Source organism: Crotalus tigris, unplaced genomic scaffold (genome assembly GCF_016545835.1).
Source record: "Crotalus tigris isolate CLP2741 ecotype Arizona unplaced genomic scaffold, ASM1654583v1 scf7180000019944.6993514239:2294586, whole genome shotgun sequence".
NCBI lineage: Eukaryota > Metazoa > Chordata > Lepidosauria > Squamata > Viperidae > Crotalus > Crotalus tigris.
The window spans coordinates 796,067-818,925 of NW_024097783.1; the positions used below are offsets into that span (position 1 = coordinate 796,067).

Here is a 22,859-nt window from a genome sequence, read left to right on the forward strand (position 1 = left end):
CAGAAATATAGTTACATTTTTGGTCAATAATGTTGAGCACCATTTGTGGATTCAAGGAAAAAAAAATAAACAGCAGACTGAATCTTAAGTGGCAGTGCAACTCATCCAATGTAGCTATTTTCAAAGGTCACTTAGGCGAGATGGGTATAAAACTTTGATAAACTACATACATATATGTGTATATTTGTATGTGTGTATCAGTATCTGTTTTCTGTCCAAACACCAATCAGCAGCCAGTTATTTCACTTTGTCTGAATAACAAAATATTGATTGATGCACTGAGCTGTTTAATTTACTTATCTTCTTTTAGTCTAAAATTGGTTATTACAAATTAACCTAGCAATATAAAATGTTGATATTAGTGTAGCAAATTCTTACTTTGACATTTACCATACATTTAAGCTATAACTGAATTTTTCGTCGTTTCATACGCAATGCACTTATTTTCATGCAGAGAACAATTTTGACAAATTCTGTATTCATCAAAAGTATAATATAATAGCTTCTAATATATTAGAATCTTTTCATATAACATTGCTTCTGATGCAGTACATGTGCAAGTACATGTTTCACTGAGATACTTTTAAAATGAAGATTCTTCCTAATTGGAAGTTCTTATCGTTTGTCATTTCTTTTCACCTGAAAACCAGAATCAAATCCCAAATTAGCTGGTTCTGTCGGAGCGGGGGGGGGAGGGGAAAAGAACTTAATCCTTAAAGTGCCATCCACGTCTCTTTATTTTACATCCCAAAGTACAGCTAAATTTAAACTTTGAGGATTATGCAGCCGGCTGTTATGGTATAACCAGGGGTAGGCAACCTTGGCTTTTATGACTCGTGGACTTCAACTCCCAGAATTCCTGAGTCAGCCTACCCTTGGTATAGGGCAGTATTTCCCAAACTTGACAATTTTAAGGCATGTGGACTTCAACTCCCAGAATTCCACAGCCAGCATTGCTGGTATAGGGCAAGGGTAGGCAACCTCGGCTCTTTTATGACTCATGAGTCAGCTGACTCAGGAATTCTGGGAGTTGAAGTCCATGAATCATAAAAGAGCCGAGGTTGCCTACCCCTGGAATAGGGTCTCCTGCTTGAGCAAGGGGTTGGGCTAGATGATTATTTCTAATACCTGTCATATAATGCACGCGCACCGAAGAAAATCACAGTCCACCTCTGGCAAACATATATGCAGTCTTTTCGGCGTCACTTTAGATTGGCCAAAATGAAATTGTCTTAGAGAATTCCTGCCTAAGAAATATAGGACGATTTCAAGCGTTCTCTTTTCATTCCCGTCTCCGCCCACGAGAGAAGATTGGAAGGCAGAAATGGACGCCCGAACGTTCAAACAGAAAGATTGTAATCAGAATGACTTTCTATCCTTCTGATTGGCCCGCTTGCAGAAAGCGACGTGAGAAACCGCCTATCGGAGTAAAGAATCGGAAAAGTCTTACAGGGATTGGAATGGCGCTATATTTGAATTGGGAGCGGGCGGGTTTTTCTTTTTCGGTTTCAAGTTCCGGCCTTGGTGTATCGGGACCAACCAATGGTAGTGGAGGATGGGGGTTCCTGCAAATTAGGGGCAATTGACCTGGATAGAGTGAGGAACTGAGGGGAGGGGAGTATCTTTATTATTTTCTTTAGAAGTAGAAGAAGCAGCAACAGCACCATGGATTGGCGTTTGCGGCAGAGCCGCTACCGCTTCATCTCTTCAATGGAGAGCATTGTGGACAAGGTAAGTACAGTGAGGATTCAGCGTCATTGAAACGGCTTTGATTTAGAGGATCGGAACTGCGTGGGAAGGTTACAAGTGTGCTGTCAGGGTCCAAGACCTTGGCGATGACTATCCTGCTGGTCCCTTTTCCAAACCGATTTCATGATGACAAGTAACACTGCTGTCCTCTCCTTCCTCTCGAATTAGTAGTAGTAGTAGTGGTGGCGGCAGTGGTTGTACTTTACCATTATTATATCGTTCTTCCTGCATGAGAATGGAGGAATGGAGAGCACTCCGGTTTAGAAGTCTGTTTTTAGGTATTTTAGGGCAATGGGCCAAAACTGAGCAGAAGTAGATGTGCTTTTACAGTACTGCGGTTTGTTGAAAATACAGCCATGCGCACTTAGTTCCTTGGTATAATTGCTTCATCAAATTCAGGAATATAGATTGTTGTTTAGCCGCAAAACATAATGTTGGGTTTGTATAGTTAGACTGCACATAATCCAGACCAAGGCGACCGTTTTTGGAATACACACAAAAAGGGGGAGGTTGATTCCTAGACGGTGACAGAGACAGCAATCATATGAATTTCTGCATCCCAAGTTTGAAAGTCTTCATGTGATCCACATCACATGAATATAAGTAACACAGTTTTCAAATCGGATATAGATTTTCTTTGGTAAAATCCATCTTCAATAGAAATTCTAATCCCATTGGGCTACACGTGTTTTGAAAAAATTCTTTAATCTAAAAGATCTACTTAGTTGTTAGAAAGCTGATGCCATATTTTCTTAATTTAGTACAACTTTGCCTTTGAAGATGATATAGTTGTCTCTATCAAATCACTGACTTATCAGACACAGGATGGTAAGATTATTTTTACCTTATTTTATTACTATATTTATATTTCATCTTAAAACTATACAAATAGAGAAATATATTGAATCTTATTTAAGAATAAAATGAAAAATTAGCAAAATTTATTGCATACATCTGTCTGACTCTCTTTCTCTCTACATGTGTGTATGTGTATACATGTGAACACATACTCATATCTTGAAATTACTAAGAATAGAGCTTCTATTATATAAAAATATTTAGGTAAGAAATTGTCCTCCTGTACAATTTGAAACAAGATAGTAAGGAAATCAAATACATTAATATGAATAGAAAATCAAAATATAATCCTACATTATGAAGCTTATATTGCAGAATCTACACAAACATACAATAGTTTGCTATACTAGACAAATGTGGTGCAATTATCCTAGATATTTTAGTGGCATTCAATACTGTCAACCACAGTGCAAGCATTGGGAGATAGAGGCACAATGGTAGATTGTTCTAATGCTTCTTCACTGAGCATATACAGAAGGTATTCAGGAAATAGGTTAGATCCCTGAGCACTGTTGTTTAATTTTTTGCCTATTCTGTTCCAAGACATACCTGAAGGCACTGGGAGAGGTCATCTGTCACCTTGGCTGAAATATAAGTATGCTGATGATACTCAGGTATACATCTCCATCCCAGGCCCATTGGGAAATATGGATGTCTGGACAGTATCAATATCTGGAGAGTATCAGAATTTGGGGAAAAAGTCATACTTAACCCAACCATGAGAAAATGGCTGTTGATTACCATATTTAGTTCTTGAAGAGATTGTGCTTCCTGGAACGTACAGATTCACATCTGGGAGTCCTCCTGGTCTTGGGGTTCTTGCTTGAAGAGCAGGTGAATACTGTACCCAGGAGGACTTCTACATAACTCTGATTGATACACCAGTTATGGCTTCTCCTAGAAAAGGATGTACTGAAGACACATATACATGTGCTTAACATATATTATAGAACATGATTGAAATTTGGTCCAGAATCCAGCTCAGGCAATCAAGCTAAATTTCATAAATATTTTTTATGGATTTGGATGGGTTTTTTTTGTTGGAAATACTTAAATTACAGCTAGAGTTAAATATGCATGGAGAAGTAATTTAAGGTCATGGGTAATGTAGGATCAAAGCAGATGGTAATAGAAAATGTTCATAACTTTACTACTTTAAATTTGAATATAACACAGGAACTTGGGATCCAGTTTCATACTTCTCGATGACATAAAGTTTTATCTGCAAGGAATCTAAATTTCAGTTAATAAATCGAAGTTGTTCTTATCCTATCTTGGTTTCAGTTCCAATGCCAATTTACAGCAGATAGGATAGAATAGGATAGAATACAGAAAAGAGCAACAAAGATGATTAGAGGGCTGGAAGCTAAAACATATGAATAATGGTTGCAGGAATTAGTATGTTTAGTAAAAAAAAAGGGGGGGGGGACTAGGAAAGCTATAATAGCAGTGTCCCAGTGTTTGAGGAGCTGTCACAAAGATGACAGGGACAAACTATTTTCCAAAACATCAGAAGGCAAGACAAGAACCAATGGATGGAAATTAATCAAGGAGAGAAGCAACCTAGAACTAAGGTTTCCATTATTAGACATAACATACAAAAAGTGAATAGACATGGAAAATATGTTCTGCTCATTGATTATTATACAGCGCTTTCTCCTTGCATACTGTAATAAAAACTAATTTCCAATTTTCTGTCATAGTCTGGAGTGGTCATTCCTTATTGGGAGGAAGTCTAGCCTCTATCCCAGATGAGATCTCTAATTTATGACTTTGCCCTAACTAAAGTTTATATAGATTACAATCTTAATCAGAAATATGTATTCTAACTAATTTATCTATTCTTTTGCAATTTATAGGACCAAGAATTTGGGGAGAAGATGATGAAATTTTAGATGTGTCTTATGAGGTATTAACATGTTTGCCTTTCATTTTTAACCTTGTTATTGCTAATATGAAATTTATTTCTAAGTTGTTGGGAACATGTTTAAAAATCTAAACATTTGTGTTGGATGTAAAGGTACCTGCTGGTATTCAGAAGTTAGTCAAGATGGAGCAAATTTGTAGGGCTTTTAATCTATGCTAACTCTTCCTTAAAGTTCAGAGGCCAAAGTGAGTTCATAGTTATATTATTCATCAGTTTTAGGTATTTGTCTATTATATTGATTCTGAAGCTATAAAGTTTCAGCAGGGTTTTTTTAAGTATACAGAAAATAAATAATTTTGTTTGATGGTTACAAATAATAAAATATCCAATTTAAATTATTGTAATTCAACCTTTGTTAAATAGGCATTGCATAGATGATTAGAGGTAGCAATAATAGTTGGAAGGGACCTTGGAGATCTTCTAGTCCAACCCATGCTCAGGCAGGAAACCCATTTCAGACAAATGGTTGTCCAATCTCTTCTTAAAAACCTCCAGTGTGGGAGTACCCACAACTTCTGGAGGTCAGTTGTATTTATTTGATAGCATTTTTGTTTTTGTAATGATTAATGATGAAATTCAAACATAGTTGTAATACCTAACATTCTTTAATCAATTTACTATAATAGAATAAATGTTTTTAAAACTTGTTATTTACTTTTCCAAGTAAGAAAGGCAGATAGTCTTGTTACTTTCTGAATATTGTTCTGAATACAATTCATCTCCTAATAGTTTTCCTCTGTGTTTGAGCATTAGTAGCTGAATAAGACTAATATAGATTAATTAAGGTCTGTTTATATCAGTGGAATTATACTGATAGATAATTTTGCAAACATATAATCTTAAAGTTAGTTTACTGTGAGTTGCAATCAAAACTAAATATTTATTCATCAAAAGACAGATCACTAAATTCCTTCTAAATGTGTGAGCCTCCTATTGATTGACTATTGCTCCCTATGTTCTTATTAGTATAGTTTCCTAGTTTAGAGAGATATGTTGAGCTTCTACAAGGTATCCAAAATCAATAGGTCAAACGATTTGTAAAATTTCAGAGAATCAGGTCTCTTTATTATTTATATAATAGAATCCTAAAACTTTGTTTGAACTTTAATTGACAGAGGAAGAAAGAAAAATTACTACAAATACTAGTTTGCTGCAAAAGCCAAATTGGAATTTATAGTTTAAACAGATTTTCCAATTTTTCTTTTGGACACAAACTGGTTTATACTAGTTGTAATTTTCCCAGTTTAAATATGTAATTCCACCAAACTGATGTTTCAGAAGCAATAGAAGGTAAGCTTGAGATCTTCTTGAAACTTAATCATACTTTCTATGAATTTCTTTTTAAGATATTCACTACCACTGCAAACAGGTTATAGCAAAAGAAATGTCTTTAGTACAGTAATGCTGAAGTTTGTTTAAATCACATAAAATTAGTGGTTTCAAGTTGTAGATAAACATTTGTCTAGATTCTCTCCCTTTCTTCTCTGGACCCGTGGATGCTGGTAATGTAAGGAAAGGAATACAATATCGTGAACAAGCAAAGAATTGTCCTTTTATTATACTGTTATAGAGGAATTCATTAACTGAAGTCTTTGTTTAAAACCACAGAACAGTATACAATGCCAGGAAAACATAGGTAAGAAAAGGTTTTTGAAATTTCATAATATCTCTGTCTTACATTGTGAAAGAATTTGGCCTTTGATTGTAATATATAAAAGAAAATTTCAAGATTTGGATAATTGGTTAGCAAATGCAGACAAAAGTTGTGATGACAAGACAGAAAACAAAGAAATAGACCAATGAATTTGTACAGCTATGTGCAGAAATTAATAATTCTTGTTATGCTTATGATACTTATGCTCAATAAGTGTAAATTAATAATAGTTATGTGTAGATTTCTCAGTAGTTACTTTGAAAGTTAACTATACAAATTCTATCATAAGATATTGGTATTTGCTTTTAATAGTCTTGAGATTCTTAAGAGTTGTTTAGTGAAAGAAAATGATAAATTGAATGAGAGCTTGAGACTTTTCTTAAAAAATATACTTTATTGCCATGTGATTTTCTGCTGCTGAATCAGGATTCCTGGTTTATTTAATTGCCCCTAAGAATTTACAGAACCATTCAAACTCTGAGGTAATCTGGAATTCCTTATCCAAAGATAAAGTATCAATAAATTAAGTACTGTAATAAAATATAGATGATTGTTCTATATATAGCAAAACTGAACTCTTTGTTGTCAATTATAGGATTTCATTCAATCACAAAGATAATAAGATATATCAAAATGTTGTTAGCTTTTGGTTATATTAGTAAATAAAAGTCAAATTTCTTTTGAATTGAGCTCAACTCTAAATCAGGTTAATGGAAAGTTTGTTTATTTAGTCTTTTTTTTAATAGATGTATATGCTGTCCAGTCTTTAATATGTGACTCTTTGCCCAGGTGTAATAACATAATATGGTTATGTTATACCAATCTCCTGTTTAAACCATACAGTCATACCATTATATAAAACGTAAGATGCTTAAATGAACTGAGTATTTTGAACTTCTAAATGTAAGAAAGATGTTCATTAATAAAATAAGTGTCTGGTTTGTATGTATGAACTGATTTTAAATGCCATTGAAGATGAAATTTTATTTTCAGATGCGCATATCTAATTAAAATTTGTCTTTTCAATTAAGTGCAAAAGCAGAATTCTGATTTTGAAGAAGACTCTACAGATGATCAGGTATGATCTGCCAGTAGCTTAGAAACAGTAATATGAAACTCTTTTCTTCAGTTGCAAGTATATCAATCTTCTCATTCTCCATTTTTACTGCCATGCACCATATTTTTTTTTTAAAAAATTAAACACTTATTTGTGATTCCCTCTGCCTTTTCTTCACACTAATAATTTAATTTTTATTGTGATTTTGATAGCCAAAATAGTACACTAGGTTACAGAATGATCTTATATTTTTAACTGTACCAATTATTAGACAAACCTATTTCTTTTTAATTGTGAATAAAGAATAATATATAAAATATATAGATGAGTAATGCTTATCACTGTTTTATCGAAATATTACAACAGAGCTTATATGAGAAGCCACTTGGAAAAATGGAGATCTCGTTATGGATTTCATAGCTTTAATTCTACTATTCTACTATTATTCTAATATTGCCACATTGGCTCTTATTTCCAAGTAACCTTAAAACATAATATTTCTGATAAATTGCAAAATGAAATAGCCTGATAGGCAAAAAAATTATAAGGAATTTTCAGAATCTTTTTGAATAAATGATAGGGGCATTTTATTTATAAATTATTGAAGGGTCTGCCCAAGGCTATTATGTAAACATTAGTATATTTATATTTAAGGCCTGAAAAGCTAAATCATTTTGTCTCTGTTTATCCTTGTGGCATTGTCCTGTATAAAAATGGAAATTAATGCAATATAATATTAGCCACTCAGAGTTTCCTGAACCACAACATGGGTGGCAAATAAATTTGATAAATAAATATTAAGTCAGCAAAGTATCATTTTGTTTGATTCCTCCCTCTCTCCCATCTCATCATATAATTAGCAGCAACATTACAAATATATAAGTGATTGATGCAAGAGATAGTTCTTCTATATGTTTGGAAAACATAAAAAGAAATTGGTATAGAAGCATTTTGGAGCAAAAAAATCTAAGTTTGTAAGGTAGTGCATAATTGATTTCAGAATATCATTGTACATGTGTGCATTTGTGTGTATGCACACACATTCTGAGAAACTATTTTTTGTAATAACTAGTCTTTGTACTAACTTCTTTGTCACTCAGTACTAAAACTGATTTTGTACACTAATTGAAGTTAATGCAGTATTTGTAATTTTGGGTTTTTAAAGACATTTGAGGAAGGCCAGTTCACCAGCTTAAATGAAGAGAGTCAACTCAGTCCAGGTAAGCACAAAACATGTAACCCTGAAAATTACTTTCAGCTTATCTACACATGCTTTACTATGGATCAAACTTATTTTAAAATGCATTTAACTGATACTTGATATGCAATTCCTATATGTCATACTGTATTTATATTTAACAATACCAGTGCATCATAAACCTCATCCTGTGAATTAATGAATCACAGAATTTTAGCCAAAAATGTAATTTTTATTTTTGTTTTAAGCAACATTTTTGGTATCTTTTTGTACGAATGAAATTCGTACAAATTGTAGTATTTGGATTGAAGTGTATTTAAGTCTGTAATTAAGAATCGTATGAAATTAGAGCTCCTTTTACCCTTTTAAATCATTAATGTGTTGTTAATTCATTATCCATTCTTCAAATAACTCAGATTACTGTATTTGTGTCATTATTTTTTTAAACCTTGATTTGACAGCTTTCTGTATGACTTTCACTCATGGCCTCCCACGTACATTTCTTAAAGAATGACAGTACAACCAGGCAATTTAAGTGAAAACTGTCTTTATTCTAGTTATACAATTACTTGTCAATGAAAGGCTTTTAAAGACCATGGTAATCACAGTGCTTGATGTACGTTTTTTATATTGGCAGCAATATAATGTTTGTTTTTTGATAGCTACCAAAAGAAGAGTAAATCTTTCCTTTATGTGTTTTTTAAAAAAGTGAAAAAATCCTGTATGAAAAATTAAAATCTTGGTATTAGTTATGCTGACTAAAATATAACTTTTATTTAATTTTGAATTGCAGATAGCAAAGGGAAGGCTGAGTTGGCGTCTGTTAAATGTCAGTTGGCCAATATACATATCCAGGTAATAGTATAAATAAAAATAAATTTTTTCTCACCATATTAGGATATTTATTTTAGGTGTCATACACCTAAATGGACATAGACATATAGGTACTCCTCATTTAGAAATCACAATTGGGAGTGGCAACTTGGTCATTTAGTGTAGCAATTGCTAAATGAAACTGGAACTGTGTGCCTACAATCCTACTTCACTTTTTCTCTGCTGTACAAACCTTCAGAGGTCATAAATGAAAAAAATGGTTGTAAATAACTTCCGGTGGATCTGCGCGCGCGATGGCGGCTACTTTGTAGCCGTCCTCCTGGGTAAGTGTTTGAATCGCTATGAACAGCGGCCATCAGCTGTTCAGCGGTTCAAAATCCCACTCCCGGGCAAAGGGGGAGGAAGAGGGTTGTCTGAATAGTGGTAGAGCCACTCTCATGCACCCCCAAGGCTTTTTTGGGGGGTGAGAGGAGTGCTCCCACGGAGTTCAGACTGTCTCCGCTTCCCAGCTGCTTTTGTCCCTAGGGACAAAACAAGCCGCTGCAACCACCTCCGCGATTAAAGTGATCTGGTGAGTTTTTTTTAGAGGCGGACAGAGCTGAGTAGATGATTTAGCTTTTGCTTTCTTTGATTTTATTTGGATTTTAAGTTTAAAGATTTACTTTTACTTTTATATTCCCTCTTTTTATTTTTTTTTCTTTTGTTGAAAGGGAAAGTAAAATGGCGATCGGCAAGCCTTTCGGGGGTTTTTTTTTTTTTTTTGGGAAGGTAGAATGGCGATCGGCAGGCTTTTTGGTGGTTTTTTTTTATCCTTTTCCTTTTTTTTTTAATGATTGGAACGGAATGTGGATTTGATTTTGATGTTGGGTTTGGATTTTAGAAGCATTATTATTTTTGTTTAACTTCTTTGTTTTGCTTTTTGTACTTTTAAAAAAAATGGAATAGATTTTTTCTATTTAATTATTTTTTTCTTCTTCCCTTTTCTTTTTTTAACTCCTTTCTTTTTATTATAATGATCTCCTTTTGAAGGATTTTTTGATTTTTTGGCGTTAATCTCTCTTTTTCTTTTGTTTAATTTTTGTAACTTTTAAGAAGGAGTAAAGATTTTTCTAAGATGGCTCCAAAGCGTTCAGTATCTTTTTGTTATAATGATCTCCTTTTGAAGGATTTTTTGAATTTTTTTGGACTTAATCTCTCTTTTTCTTTTACTTAATTTTTGTAATTTTTAAGAAGGAGTAAAGATTTTTTTTAAGATGGCTCCAAAGCGTCCAGTAATTCCTACAGATCCTAAGGTGGTTTCTTCTTCGGTGTTATCATCAGTGCAACAACCTAAATCAATAGCTTCACCCTCTTCCTTGGTACAGCCAATAATTGTGAAGGATTTGCAAGATATGATGGGAAATGTTATATCTCAAATTAGGGCAGAAATGAAAGAGATTTTAGAGGAAAATAATAAGATTTTGAGGCAAGAGATAGTTTTGGCTCTAAAAGGAGTTGCCTCTGTTCTTGAAAAGCTGAACTCTCGTGTAGAAGAGGTAGAAGAAAAAGTGGAATTGATGGAGGGAAAATTTGAAAGCATGGAAAAAGAAATGGAAAATGAGATTCTTATGCTTCAATATAGACAAATGGAATATGCCTTAAGAATCAGAGGTTTGGGAGAGTCTGTGCAAGGAGATCTGAGAGAGATGGTTGCAAAGGACTTTGCTGTGATTTTGAATAAAGAAAAAGAGGAAATACTTAGTGAAATTGAAAAATTATTTAGAGTTAACTCTGTGGTGGCAGTGCAAAAGAATTTGCCAAGAGATGTGGTAATTTACTTTGGGAAAAGATCCCTGCGCAACGAAATTATACAAGCTTTTTATAAGAAGAGATTTCAAATTGCTTCACAAGATGTTATAATTCTAAAGGAGATCCCATCTAAAATTTTAAGAAGAAGAAAGGAGTTTGCTTTTTTAGCAGATGAACTTAAAAAGAGACGAATCTTGTTCAGATGGGATGTTCCGATTGGAATGGTGGTGAATTACCTGGGGATATGTTATAGACTTAATACTGTTTCTCAAGCAAAAGACTTTTATACTTCGGTCCTGGGGGTATGTTCATCGCCATCTATTAAGTTTAAAGCTTTGGAAGAAAAGAAGGTAGAATTGCAGTCTGAAGAGCCTATACTTATGAAAATTGGGAAACCTCAGTTTGAGGGGCCTCAACAAGTTGAGATGGAGGAGCAGAGGATAACCTGTGCAACATATAACTGTAAAGAAAAGGAGCAACAGAAGAAGGTTAAGGAAGCCTCACAACTATTGGTTTCTGAATCTGTGGGAGAAGTAGGATTTATAAATTTTTTGGAGCAACCTTTAAGGGTAGAATTGCAGTCTGAAGAGCCTATATTAATGAAAAATGGGAAATCTCAGTTTGAGGGGCCTCAACAAGTCGAGATGAAGGAGCAGAGGACAACTCGTGCAACATATAATCGTAAAGAAAAAGAGCAACAGAAGAAGGAGTTTAAGGAAGCCTCACAAGTATTGGCTCCTGAGTCTGTGGGAGAAGCAGGATTTATAAACTTTTTGGAGCTACCTTTAAGGGCAGATTTCAAAGCACTTCTTTCGAGATTTATGGATAAGAGAGACTGACAAGGATGGAGATCGAATGAAAATTCTAGATAAGAAGTTTAAGTATTCAAAAGAGTACTGAGTCTGTGGGAGAAGCAAGACTTACAAACTTTTTGGAGTTAGCTTTAAGGGCAGTTTTCAAAGCACTTCTTTTGAGATTTATGGACAAGAGAGACTGATAAGGAATGTGTTTATTGTGGATGGAATTTGTTATTGGTAAAGATTTAAATGTGTATAAGGGAGTTTTAATGGTTTATGGACAAGAGAGACTGATAAGGAATGTGTTTATTGTGGATGGAATTTGTTATTGGTAAAGATTTAAATGTGTATAAGGGAATTCTAATGTTTTAAGTAATGTTCAAATTTGTGTTTTGGAGGGAGTTTATAAAGAATGATGGATAATAACATAAGTATGATATGAAAAGGTTCAGAGTATATTATAATGTGTTTAATGATTGGGTTTTTTATTATTATTATTATTTTTAAGAGAAGATAACTTGTTTAATTAAATGTACCTAGATTTGTTTAGGATTTATATGTCTTTTAAGTTTTTTTTTTGATAGGAGAGAAGATTATGGAGATTGAATGAAAATCTTAGATAAGAAGTTTAAGTTTAAGTATTTAGTTTAAGTATTCAAAGAGTATTTAGTTTTAATGGTATAATGAAGGTTTATATGTTTATTTTTGTGTTCTAGGATAAAGAAAGAGGGAGAGATTAGATTTTATATTGTAGGTATAGATATTCAAAGAAAGTAATGTTTAAATTTGTGTTTTGGAGGGAGTTTATACAGAATGATGGATAATAATATAAGTATGATATTAGAAAATGTTTAGAGTATATTATAATGTGTTTAATGATTGCAATTATTATTTTTTAGAGAAGATAACCTATTTAATTTAATGTATTTAGATTTGTTTAGGATTTATATGTGTTTTAAGTTTTTCTTTTTTTTTTCTGAAAAATTTTAATTAAGCCTGTACTCAGCTCTGGGAAGGTTGGGGGAGGGCTTGGGAGGTTTGGGGAGGTGGGGGAGGGTATGGGAGGGTGGGGGGGGTTGGGGAGGGGATTTGTTTTGTAAAATTTAAAAAACTTTCAATAAAAAAATGGTTGTAAATTACTTTTTATTCCATCATAACTGTGAACGGTCACTAAACAAGCTGTATAGTCCATATTTTTCTATCAATGGTCTGATTCCCGATTTCAACATACTATAAAACTTTTATATATTTTCTATAAGAGCTATGATAGTACAGTGGTTAGAATGCAGCACTGCAGGCTGACTCACTACAGTACTCACTTGCAGAAGTTTGATTCTGACTAGCTCAAGGTTGACTCAGTCTTCCATACTTCCGAGGTCAGTAAAATGAGGAGCCAGATTGTTGGTATCAATATACTGACTCTGTAAACTATGAAGTGGTATATCTAAGTGACTGCTATTAAAGGGACACAATCTACACAATCATTTCTATCAGATATGTAGATTAGGACTTTTGAAATTAATTATAAAGGATTAAAAAATAGTACTCGTATTCCTGTTTCCATAAGAAATTAAATCAACTGGGATACTGAAAGCAACACAAAAAAATTCCTGCTTAATTCAATCCAGCATAGTGCAAAACCAGATGCACGTTCACAAAAAGGACATAGATATAATAGCATCTTCCCATTGCCTCTGCTCTAAGGGAATAAGCTTGTTACTCTTTTCTGGTTCATTTATTTTACATTTCCATGTTTATCTTTTTAAAATTGAAATGAAATCTATATAGTATTTCATGTGTTATCACACTATACAATGTTTACCTAATGATTTTCAGTCACTTTATATGCATGTTTCAATCCTTCTCCAGTCATTTTGCCTTAGCAAGTTACATGAATTTTGTACTGCAACAACAGTAATAAACATGTGTATCCCAACATTTGGTTTAATGTTTTTACTAACTATATTCTTTGTGTATCTTATTTTAGGCTACAAAACCAAAAAGTATTTTTCGGTTATCTCCCTTGCAGCAAAGAAAGAAATTGGAAAATAAATCCTTAATCGGTGAGCTTTGCAATAGCTTCAAGGTGCTTTACAGTACTGAAAATAAAAAAAATTCTCTTTTTTCCTTTTTAAATTTTTTAGGAAATTGTCCTTATTTTTAGGATTTTCTTTCTTTCTTTCTTTTTAAATTAAAAGACAGTATCAGATGTCCTAAAAGATTTTCAAGTTCTTTGTGTACAAAACTCATGCTTTCTAATTGACTAGCCAAGAACTTTATTAATTTGGCTCATAAAAAAATGCTTGGAGTGATACTTGTTAGATACGCTACCTAAGTAAGATTTTTTTTAAAGCACTGACTGATCTCATGTTATGACAATTCTGGGCCATTTATTTAGAAAAGGAAATTCAAATGCAGTTGCATGATCTGGATCCAATAAGGAATGCAGGAGTTTATTTATTTTGTGCCCTATTTTCTTTTATCTTTGTAAATACAAAATCCTGGTACAGAAACTGCCATACACTCTGTTTCCCACTCTCCTATTTCAGTTTTCTTCAATTCATCTGTCTATACCAGAGGTCCCCAATCTTTTGGGCACCAGGGACCGGTTCCATGGACAAAGATTTTTCCACAGGCCAGAGTGCGTGGTTTTGTGTGGTGCCTGCATCCCACAGATGGGGCTTTGCTTGTTTGTGCGGACTGGTTGCTGGCATGTTGCGGCCTGGTACTGGTCCACGGACCGGACGTTGGGGACCCCTGGTCTATACCATCTGAATAGAAGGAAATGAACAGTCAGGCAAGAGCTGAAATAAAGTCGTACTAGCTGCTTTGCATTAAGAATGCTTTATAATTATTCTTCCTTGTGTTGAATTAATGTTTTGGTCCATCTAGTTTAATCTTTTCTTTACTGAAAGTAGTGAAAACATCCATGATCTCAACTAATCTTTCCTTAGAATTCTTATAATGGGAATGCCATAAATCTTCTGCATATTTTGTATTTATCAGTGGGACCTACATGCATTAATTTAGTACTACCAGAGAGAACAGTGCTTAAGTACGGTAGATTATATAATTGGATCAGAATGTCTGTGTGTCAGCACACATGCTCATGATGCATTTAATCAGTATCCATGTCCTGCCTTTTTACGTATATTCTGGAGACTAGCTGGTCACAGTTCCACAAATATTTTATTCTGCATTAATGTTTGATAACTGGCCTTTAAATTTTACTTTAAAACATAATATTGTTAGCTGCAGACAATTGCTATAGTGATAGGACTCAGAATAATTTAAAATGATTCTGCTTAGAGCTACATATTAATAAATCTGTACTTAACAACACACTTAAAAATTTTTCTGGACAGATTAATAGGATTAAATGTTTTAAAACCATTAACTACTACTTTATCTCATAGGAATATTTTCTAGTCCTCCATAAAGTTATTTGCTCTATTCTCCTTGTAGAATGATATGATTATATTTCACAGTTTGACATACTGTGCCATATTTGACCTAAGTTTAGATATATAAATCTACATTTTCATATCCTTTTGAGTCTGCAATTTATAAAATAGCTTTGGAGAAGTCACAGTTTAGCTGAATTTATTTCTGCAATTAAGAATAATTTTTAAATACGGTATCTTTGTGTTCTATGTATCATTAGATAGTTACACAATTAACTGGATCTAACTGGATGATGAGCCTTGGCATCAGTAACTTACGGCTTTATCACCTTTAGAGTAGAGTGCCATGATATGTTTTTTTTTTTTTTGATGAAACTCTTTTTGAAGACTACTTGGAAACTGCTATGGTTGTAAAGTGCATCATCTTGCATACTGGAGAGTAAAAGCCTGTACAACACACATATAATATCTGTACAGTATTATGGATGCTATATTGGCTGCTGATAGGTTCCTGGGTATAATTCAAATCACTACGTTGGAAGAGTTTTACTGTTGTGTTTTATAATGGTATTACAATATTATTTTATATTTTGTAGTTTTATCTATTATAAAGTAAAACAGGACTATACTTGATTACCATAGCATACAAGTGTAATAAATAACCAGCACTGCAGTGAATTAAGAAATAGGGTATACCATGAATTATTTCAATGAATCAAGTTATAGAGTGACATTGTAACAGATCATAGACATTTTAGAAAATATTAAGTGTCTTCATTAAATAATGTAAATAATTCAATGTTAAGTACTACTTTTTTGTACCTTCATTTTATTGGATCTAACAGGGTATGATACAATCCAGAGGAAGCAGTTGTCCCCTTTATCCCTGAGATCTCCAGAACTGTCCATTTCTGCTGCTTCACATTCAGAGCTCGGGATTATGCCTAAAAACCAATCGCTTCTTAATAATGGAACTGGCCAGAGTAGCTTTTTAGAAATGTATGAATCTGCAGATGAAAACTGTTCGTGGAATAATGTCACAATAGCAGATTTGTATCCAGGAATGGTAAAAAATCTTAGCAGACTGTTCGGTAAAGTATCCCAAAAATCTTTTTCAAATTCATTAACTGAGCGATACAAATACAGATATTGTCATTCTAAAAAAGCAAAATTTAATACCAACAAAGAGAAAACAAGAAAGTTCAGAGTACTAAATCTGACACCTCGTTTCATTGTTGAAAACAAGAAATTATCTAAAGGAAGTAATGGCGACAGAAGTCCTTTTTACAATTCAAAGCGTCAGATACAATGCTCAGAAAAAAGTATTTACAGAATAGAATCTGCTGGATCTCAGAACTCAGATAGAATGATAATAGACTGTTCTGGTATTGCAGAAGATTATTCATACAGTGAAAGTACTGGAAAACGTGTTACAGAGGAAACTTTTCCCCCTAGAACTCTTTGTGCAGATAAAACATTTTTGGTCAATAATACAACTTGTTTCCCTTTATCTTCAAACAATGTAAAAAAGAATCAAAGTTTTGAAGATTTTTCCCATACATTTTGCACTGCAGATTTAGATACAACATTTAATCCAAAAGCAGAAAGAGAAACTGGCGAACTGAGTACTATGGCATTCAAAACTACTTCAAGTTTAAGTTTGTCCTTGAACGGCAAAACAAATTCCATTTTACAAGGAAGCAAGTCTCCAGTGAAAACCTGTAACAGACTAAAAAATCATGAAATTAAAACTTTCACTGCCACTGTGTCACTACCACGAAGTCATTCTTTTTCATCATTTCATGTTAACCGAAGTCCAATTTCTTATAAACAGAAATATGAAGATGCATTTGAAAAATTATATAAGGAATTGTGTTCTCCAAAGCCACAGAAACCATTTAAGTGTTCAAATATATACGTGAGCCCTAGAAACTCTGCAGACATACACATTTCGGGTTTAGATAATCTGTCCTCAAATTTCCCTAAAAAAGCAAACAGTACGATTGAAGATCTGTACCAGAAATTATGTTCTGAAGGTTTTCCCAAATTTCCAACATTTCTAAGAGCAGCAAATTTAAAAAAATATGAAGGAGTACAGATATCTGAAACTGTAAATGCCCTTGTTAATTCTCCAATAAGAACTCTGCCTGCTGTTGCCAGAATTAAAAGAGCGGCACATTTTCGTAATGAAGATTCTCAGTATTCGCCTTTTAAAAGGTTAAAAAATAAATGTAGTAATTCTTACAAAATATATCAGAAATTTCCTTGCTGGAAAACCATTAGAAATGACGCAGCGTTCACATTGCATTCACCTGTTAAAAACAGTTTGGCATCAAATACGGTAAGTGAAATATAATCTTCTATAATGCCTTCAAACCTAAAAATTGTTTTAAAGTACCAAACCCTTTAAAAATGTTTATTTATAGGCAACATTTCTAAAATACATGAACTTACTTACAGGACAAAGTCCTATATGTACCTAGGTATAAACATCATTGAATTTAGCACAACTATTTTTAACTAATCTCTTAAACTAAGAGTCTTACTGGATGTTATGGCACTATGTAGTTCTCCTTATCTCTGTTCTTTTCTAATGTGTGAATTAGATTATGGAAGAATATTAATATTTGGATGCTAGAATTTTTTTTCTTTTAAATTTTTATATCCAAGTGACAGATTTAACATGTATGGCAGATGAAGGATAATGTTTGATCCAAATCATCTGCAAAAATAGCTTGATATTTAGAAACTATAAAGTAATGCAGAATGGAAAAAAAATGTGGTAGAAGCTTATTACTAAATTAAATTTTACTATGGGACATCAGCAATCCAGGTTGATGTAAATTAAAAATTTTAAACTTTTTAATTTTCAGAATTATGGAGGTTCTGTTTCTTCAGGCCATGGCTTTTTGGCCACTTCAGTTGCTGATATGGAAGGTTGGTTTAAAAGATTTAAGTGAAAACTATATAACAATGTATTGTTCTTTGATCAGGCTAGGCCAGGGGTGTCAAACTGCCCATTGCAGTTTCATCATTGCCCATCCCATTGCCAGCAAGGCAAAAAGAGTCACGATGCTTCGCGACACGTCATGTGACATGGCGAGTTTGACACCTGTGAGTTAGGCAATTAATTGTTTATCCCAAGAAACATTCAAATGTCAATATTAGATCAACTGTAGATTTTTAATCCTTTATGCTCTATAAAAAAAACAGTATAGGCAACAAACAATAAATAGGGTCAGCAGATGCTGTCAGAATAGCACAAATTCATAATTTTGGGTTTTAATGACATCCCAACATTATTTCTGGTTCTGTCTGAACTTATTTCCTAATATTCCTAATTTTTAATATACCCGTATATGCCGGTGTATAAGACAACTTCCGGAAAGCGCTAAACTTGGTGCCAAAGACGGGGGTCGTCTTATACGCCGAGTCATCTTATACGCCAGAAATACTGGTAGTTTCCGGCATAGAAGACGACGTTCTAGGAATGCGGCTCGGCGATAAAGACGGGGGTCATCTTATACGCCGGGTCGCCTAATACGCCGGCATATACGGTAATTGGGAATATTGTTTTCGTAATATTAGATCATTGGGTTGAAGTTTCTAAGTTTATTTTTAAACTTCTTTGTGTGTCCACTGATTGACAAATCCATCTGCATTTGCTTTTGTTTTTCCTACTTTCAGTAATATGAATATTAATGTATGAAATTTTTGACTTTTGAATTATCATATAGAGAAGGGTGTCAGAAGGTAATGCAACAATATGTGTATTACATACTGAATTTGGATAATTTGTTTAAAATATAATGGGAGTAATTTTTTTACTATTTTTCCCATTTCTGAACTGCACATCTCAAAGCACATTTGAAGTTAGTTTAACTTGGTTTATAAGAAATTTACAATAAGATTAATCATTATTCAACCTGCTAAAGAGACAGTATTTATACTTTTCATATCTTTGTTTTCGTTGTTTTTTTTAATAATTTACAACCAAAATATTTAAACAGACACTTTTTAATCCATATCTAATTTGTTCAAAGAGTCTGGGATTTCAGATATGAATGAAAATATTCCCAGGTATTTGCGGGATCGTGAGTTTTCAAGAAAGTCACAGAATTTTATACCAAAGTAAGCAATATTTTAATTTCTTTCCAGTGTTCCATTTATTTATCTATCAAATGTATATTGCTGTCCATACTACCTAAAGTGATAGCAATTCCTTTCTTATATTTCTTTGTGAATGGATAAAAAGGAGGTGACAAAATGTTCAGGTATCCTTATGAGCTACAATTAAGGCAAGATCAATAGCCTTTCTATTATCATGAATCATATCTAAAAAAAATTGGTCCAGGGAATCAAAGGCCCTTGTGAGCAGGAGAGATACCCATATAAAATTGGTAGATCAGAGTGTATTCCTTGTTTTTAAACTATGAAGAGTTTACTGTACTTGCATTATAGTTTTGTATCTACCTCACAGCATTGGAAAAGTGGAGTGGTTATAAGGGGTCCCAAAACTTCCAAAGGAGTTGCATATGGCTTTGATGCTAAAATTTGCTCATGGGTAATCTAAGACATGTTTTGTAGGATTATAAAACAGTTTCTTGCATTAGAACATACAATATAACAAAAGATCATTGGTGTCCTCTTCTACTGTACATTCCTTCCTACATAATACTCTAATAGCAGGCAGTTCAGGGAAGGGGAGAATTACCATGAATGATCACAGATAAATAAAAATAAGGTCCAGTCAAAGCAACATTATTTATCTCTGTGTGTTCCTCTACGTCACTGAATTTATTCACTGTGCACTGAGATGATTAATTATTCCTTTATCAATATGCTGAGATGATTAGTATTGCTATATTGCTTATGGAAAAATGATAAATTATGGGCATACCATAGTGAGAAGAGAAACAGGCATTAATAGCCAGAGATTATCCACTATTAGAGTTGGACATTAATTTCTTTTAGAATTCAAAAATAAAGGAAAGTGAATAGATGAAAGAGACTATATTTAAGCTTACTGTGAAACAGTCATTCTTGTGTAAAATAATAGAAATTATCTGAAACAATTTGTTTTCCCAAATGGTCAATCCATTTTCCCAGTTATAGTTTTCATCCCAATTGACTGACATTCATTCAGAAGAGGTTAGGCAAGAGTTTTTCACAGTTTATACAAAATGGAATCTTTTGCAGGTAACACATATGCTTTGCTATGGAGCTGTGCTCTTCCCCAGTATATTTTCAATGTGGGGAAAAACAAGATACGCATGGGAAAAGGCTAATACAGGGACTTATTTAACTTTAATCCAAATAAACTAATTCATAAAAAAGGAAAGAAAACAATGTTATGTTATCTTCGATTGAATTAGTTAGACCAGGTAACAACAGGTGGACTTGTCTAAAGATAATCAACATCAATTATATTAAGTTAATGTTGTGTTCAGTCAAATGCCCAGGGTTGTTGTTACTTTGTTTTTTAAAAATACCCTGCATATGTTGATGTACAAAACTTTTCATAACATATTTTTAATATTCACAGTAATATAAACATTTTCATATGAAAATGTTTAACTAAGAGTGATGGATACTAGCAGATATCATACGTTCTGCTGTTAGCGTTAAGAACTCATATTGGTTGATCATTACATTTCACTAACAGAAATCAATGATGAGTTTCTTGTATATCATGCATTATTGATATTACAAGTGACAGTTGCTAAAAACAAAGATTATTTTGCTATGTTGTATGCTAAGTTATACAAGTTAAAATTATTATCTTCTGAAATACAACATCAAGATCAGTGGCATAATATGCTTTGATGGGCGTTATGATACTTGTTATGTTAATGTCAATGTATGAATTTCTTTGAAATGCATCAGAGAATCATTAGTTTATTGTTTATGTATGGACATACGGAAGTTGGGGGGGGGTTCAGTTAAAAAAGATATGGTCAATATAACTGTGCTGCTTTTTTCTTGGTATTTGTATCAGTTTAATCAAGTTTTGTTTCTTTGCTAGAGTTTCCAGAAAGCTAAGCTATAATGATGGGAGAATCAGAAGCAGTGAATTCATACAGAAGGATTATGAGGAAACATTTCTGGAAGGATTTGGAGAGGAAAATGATATTTTTTAACAAAATATATTTTAATCCCAGTAATTTCTAAACAGAACACAAATTAAGTGGAATATTCCTGAATTAAGGTAGTAAAATATTTTCACCACTTCTTTAACTCTTTAACTCATCAGCTTTAGCACAGGGCAATAGACCTAAAAGACTGCAGTGAAAATGGAGAAATAACAACTACTAATATAGTTCAGCATTCATCTCTATGCAATTATTCTATGTCATTTGAAAGTTATGGAGATAATGGAAACTGTTTCTAAAATTCAACAGTTCATTAATTGGTTTTTGCCTTCTTGGTGATTTATTCAGCTTAAGTGACTATAAGAAACATCTTTTGTGGTACTTAATTTGTTTAATCTGCACCTCTAGAAAAAGGTTATTGGAAGTTGGGGCATAATCAAGATTTAAATGTGTTTTTATATAGTGCTTTTAACTTACTATTCAATAAGGTCATGCTTTAGGAAAAATCTTTATTTCATTGATAAAGAGTAAATATGAAAATATCCATTTTTGTATTTTTATTTTATTTTAAATGTACCTAATATTTGATATATATCTTTGTCTAATAAACATTTTAATATGTTTGTATTTTGACTGAGTTTGTTATAAGTTTGCTTTTGGAATCTGTAAGGTTGTTAATTTCACCTAGGATAAGTCTTTCCTTATTTTCATTTGCTTATCAATTTTCTAGGCTACCCAAAACTAAGCATGGAAGGCTTGATTTATAGAAAAAACTATAAATTAAAAATAAAATACAATAGATACTGTTATTTGGGGGTAACAGCAACTAAACTGTTCCCTACTGTTGGGTGTTCTCAGTCAGCAGAGATGACAAAGGCTCAATTCTATAAGGCTGTCTTGTGAAGGAAAGTCATTTCAATCTTATTTTTTTTGCTTTTTGAGAAAAAGTGGGAGAGGAGAAGAAGGAACCTGTGTTGTAGAGGGGACTAGTAGCACAGTGATAAGGCACTTGGTTCTTAAGTAGTCAAAGAGCATACTTTCAATTCGTGTTCACCATTCCTTCAGGATTCTTTCTGTCACCTCTAGTATTCACTGTTTGTGAGAGTGGAGATTCATTCTCCAAGCTTGTGGATTGGCTTCTGAGTGTTTTGTTACCAGACTAAGTAACATCTTCAGCGGAATTTAGAGAATGTCAGTGTTGGTCTTCTGCTACTGTAATACTACTGTAATATACTTTCCTGTTAGTTCTATATTCATCAATCAAAAAATGATAGTTAACTTACTGAACTATATAACTATGAAAGTTAACTGAAGTAACTTTCTAGTCATAAGAAATTGCCTTATTGTTCCATCCTATTTAGCACCAGAAGAGGATTAAGAGAGAAATCCAGGAGTCCGTGGGTTTAAATATGTTACTTTGCTAAATTATATTACTTATGTTTATTTATGTATTATGTATTATATGAATAAATAACTTGATTCCTGTTCAAAATGAATTTAT

The 22,859-nt window shown here is 33.0% G+C and overlaps 1 protein-coding gene across 2 annotated transcripts; it reads left to right on the forward strand.

The window, feature by feature from the left end:
- Positions 1-1,563: 1,563 nt before the first annotated feature.
- Positions 1,564-22,850, forward strand: LOC120317940 (Holliday junction recognition protein). 2 transcript variants are annotated; one of them, XM_039365011.1, is made up of 12 exons: positions 1,564-1,731; positions 2,511-2,577; positions 4,467-4,516; positions 6,143-6,170; positions 7,220-7,266; positions 8,411-8,465; positions 9,237-9,298; positions 13,850-13,925; positions 16,112-17,607; positions 18,140-18,203; positions 19,310-19,397; positions 21,292-22,850. In XM_039365011.1, the coding sequence occupies exons 1-12, from the start codon at positions 1,666-1,668 to the stop codon at positions 21,404-21,406; spliced, it is 2,214 nt and encodes a 737-aa protein (XP_039220945.1). In that variant the 5' UTR covers positions 1,564-1,665; the 3' UTR covers positions 21,407-22,850. The 2 variants fall into 2 exon arrangements, with proteins under 2 accessions (XP_039220945.1, XP_039220946.1); XM_039365012.1 differs by lacking the exons at positions 8,411-8,465; positions 9,237-9,298.
- The last annotated feature ends 9 nt before the right edge of the window (positions 22,851-22,859 follow it).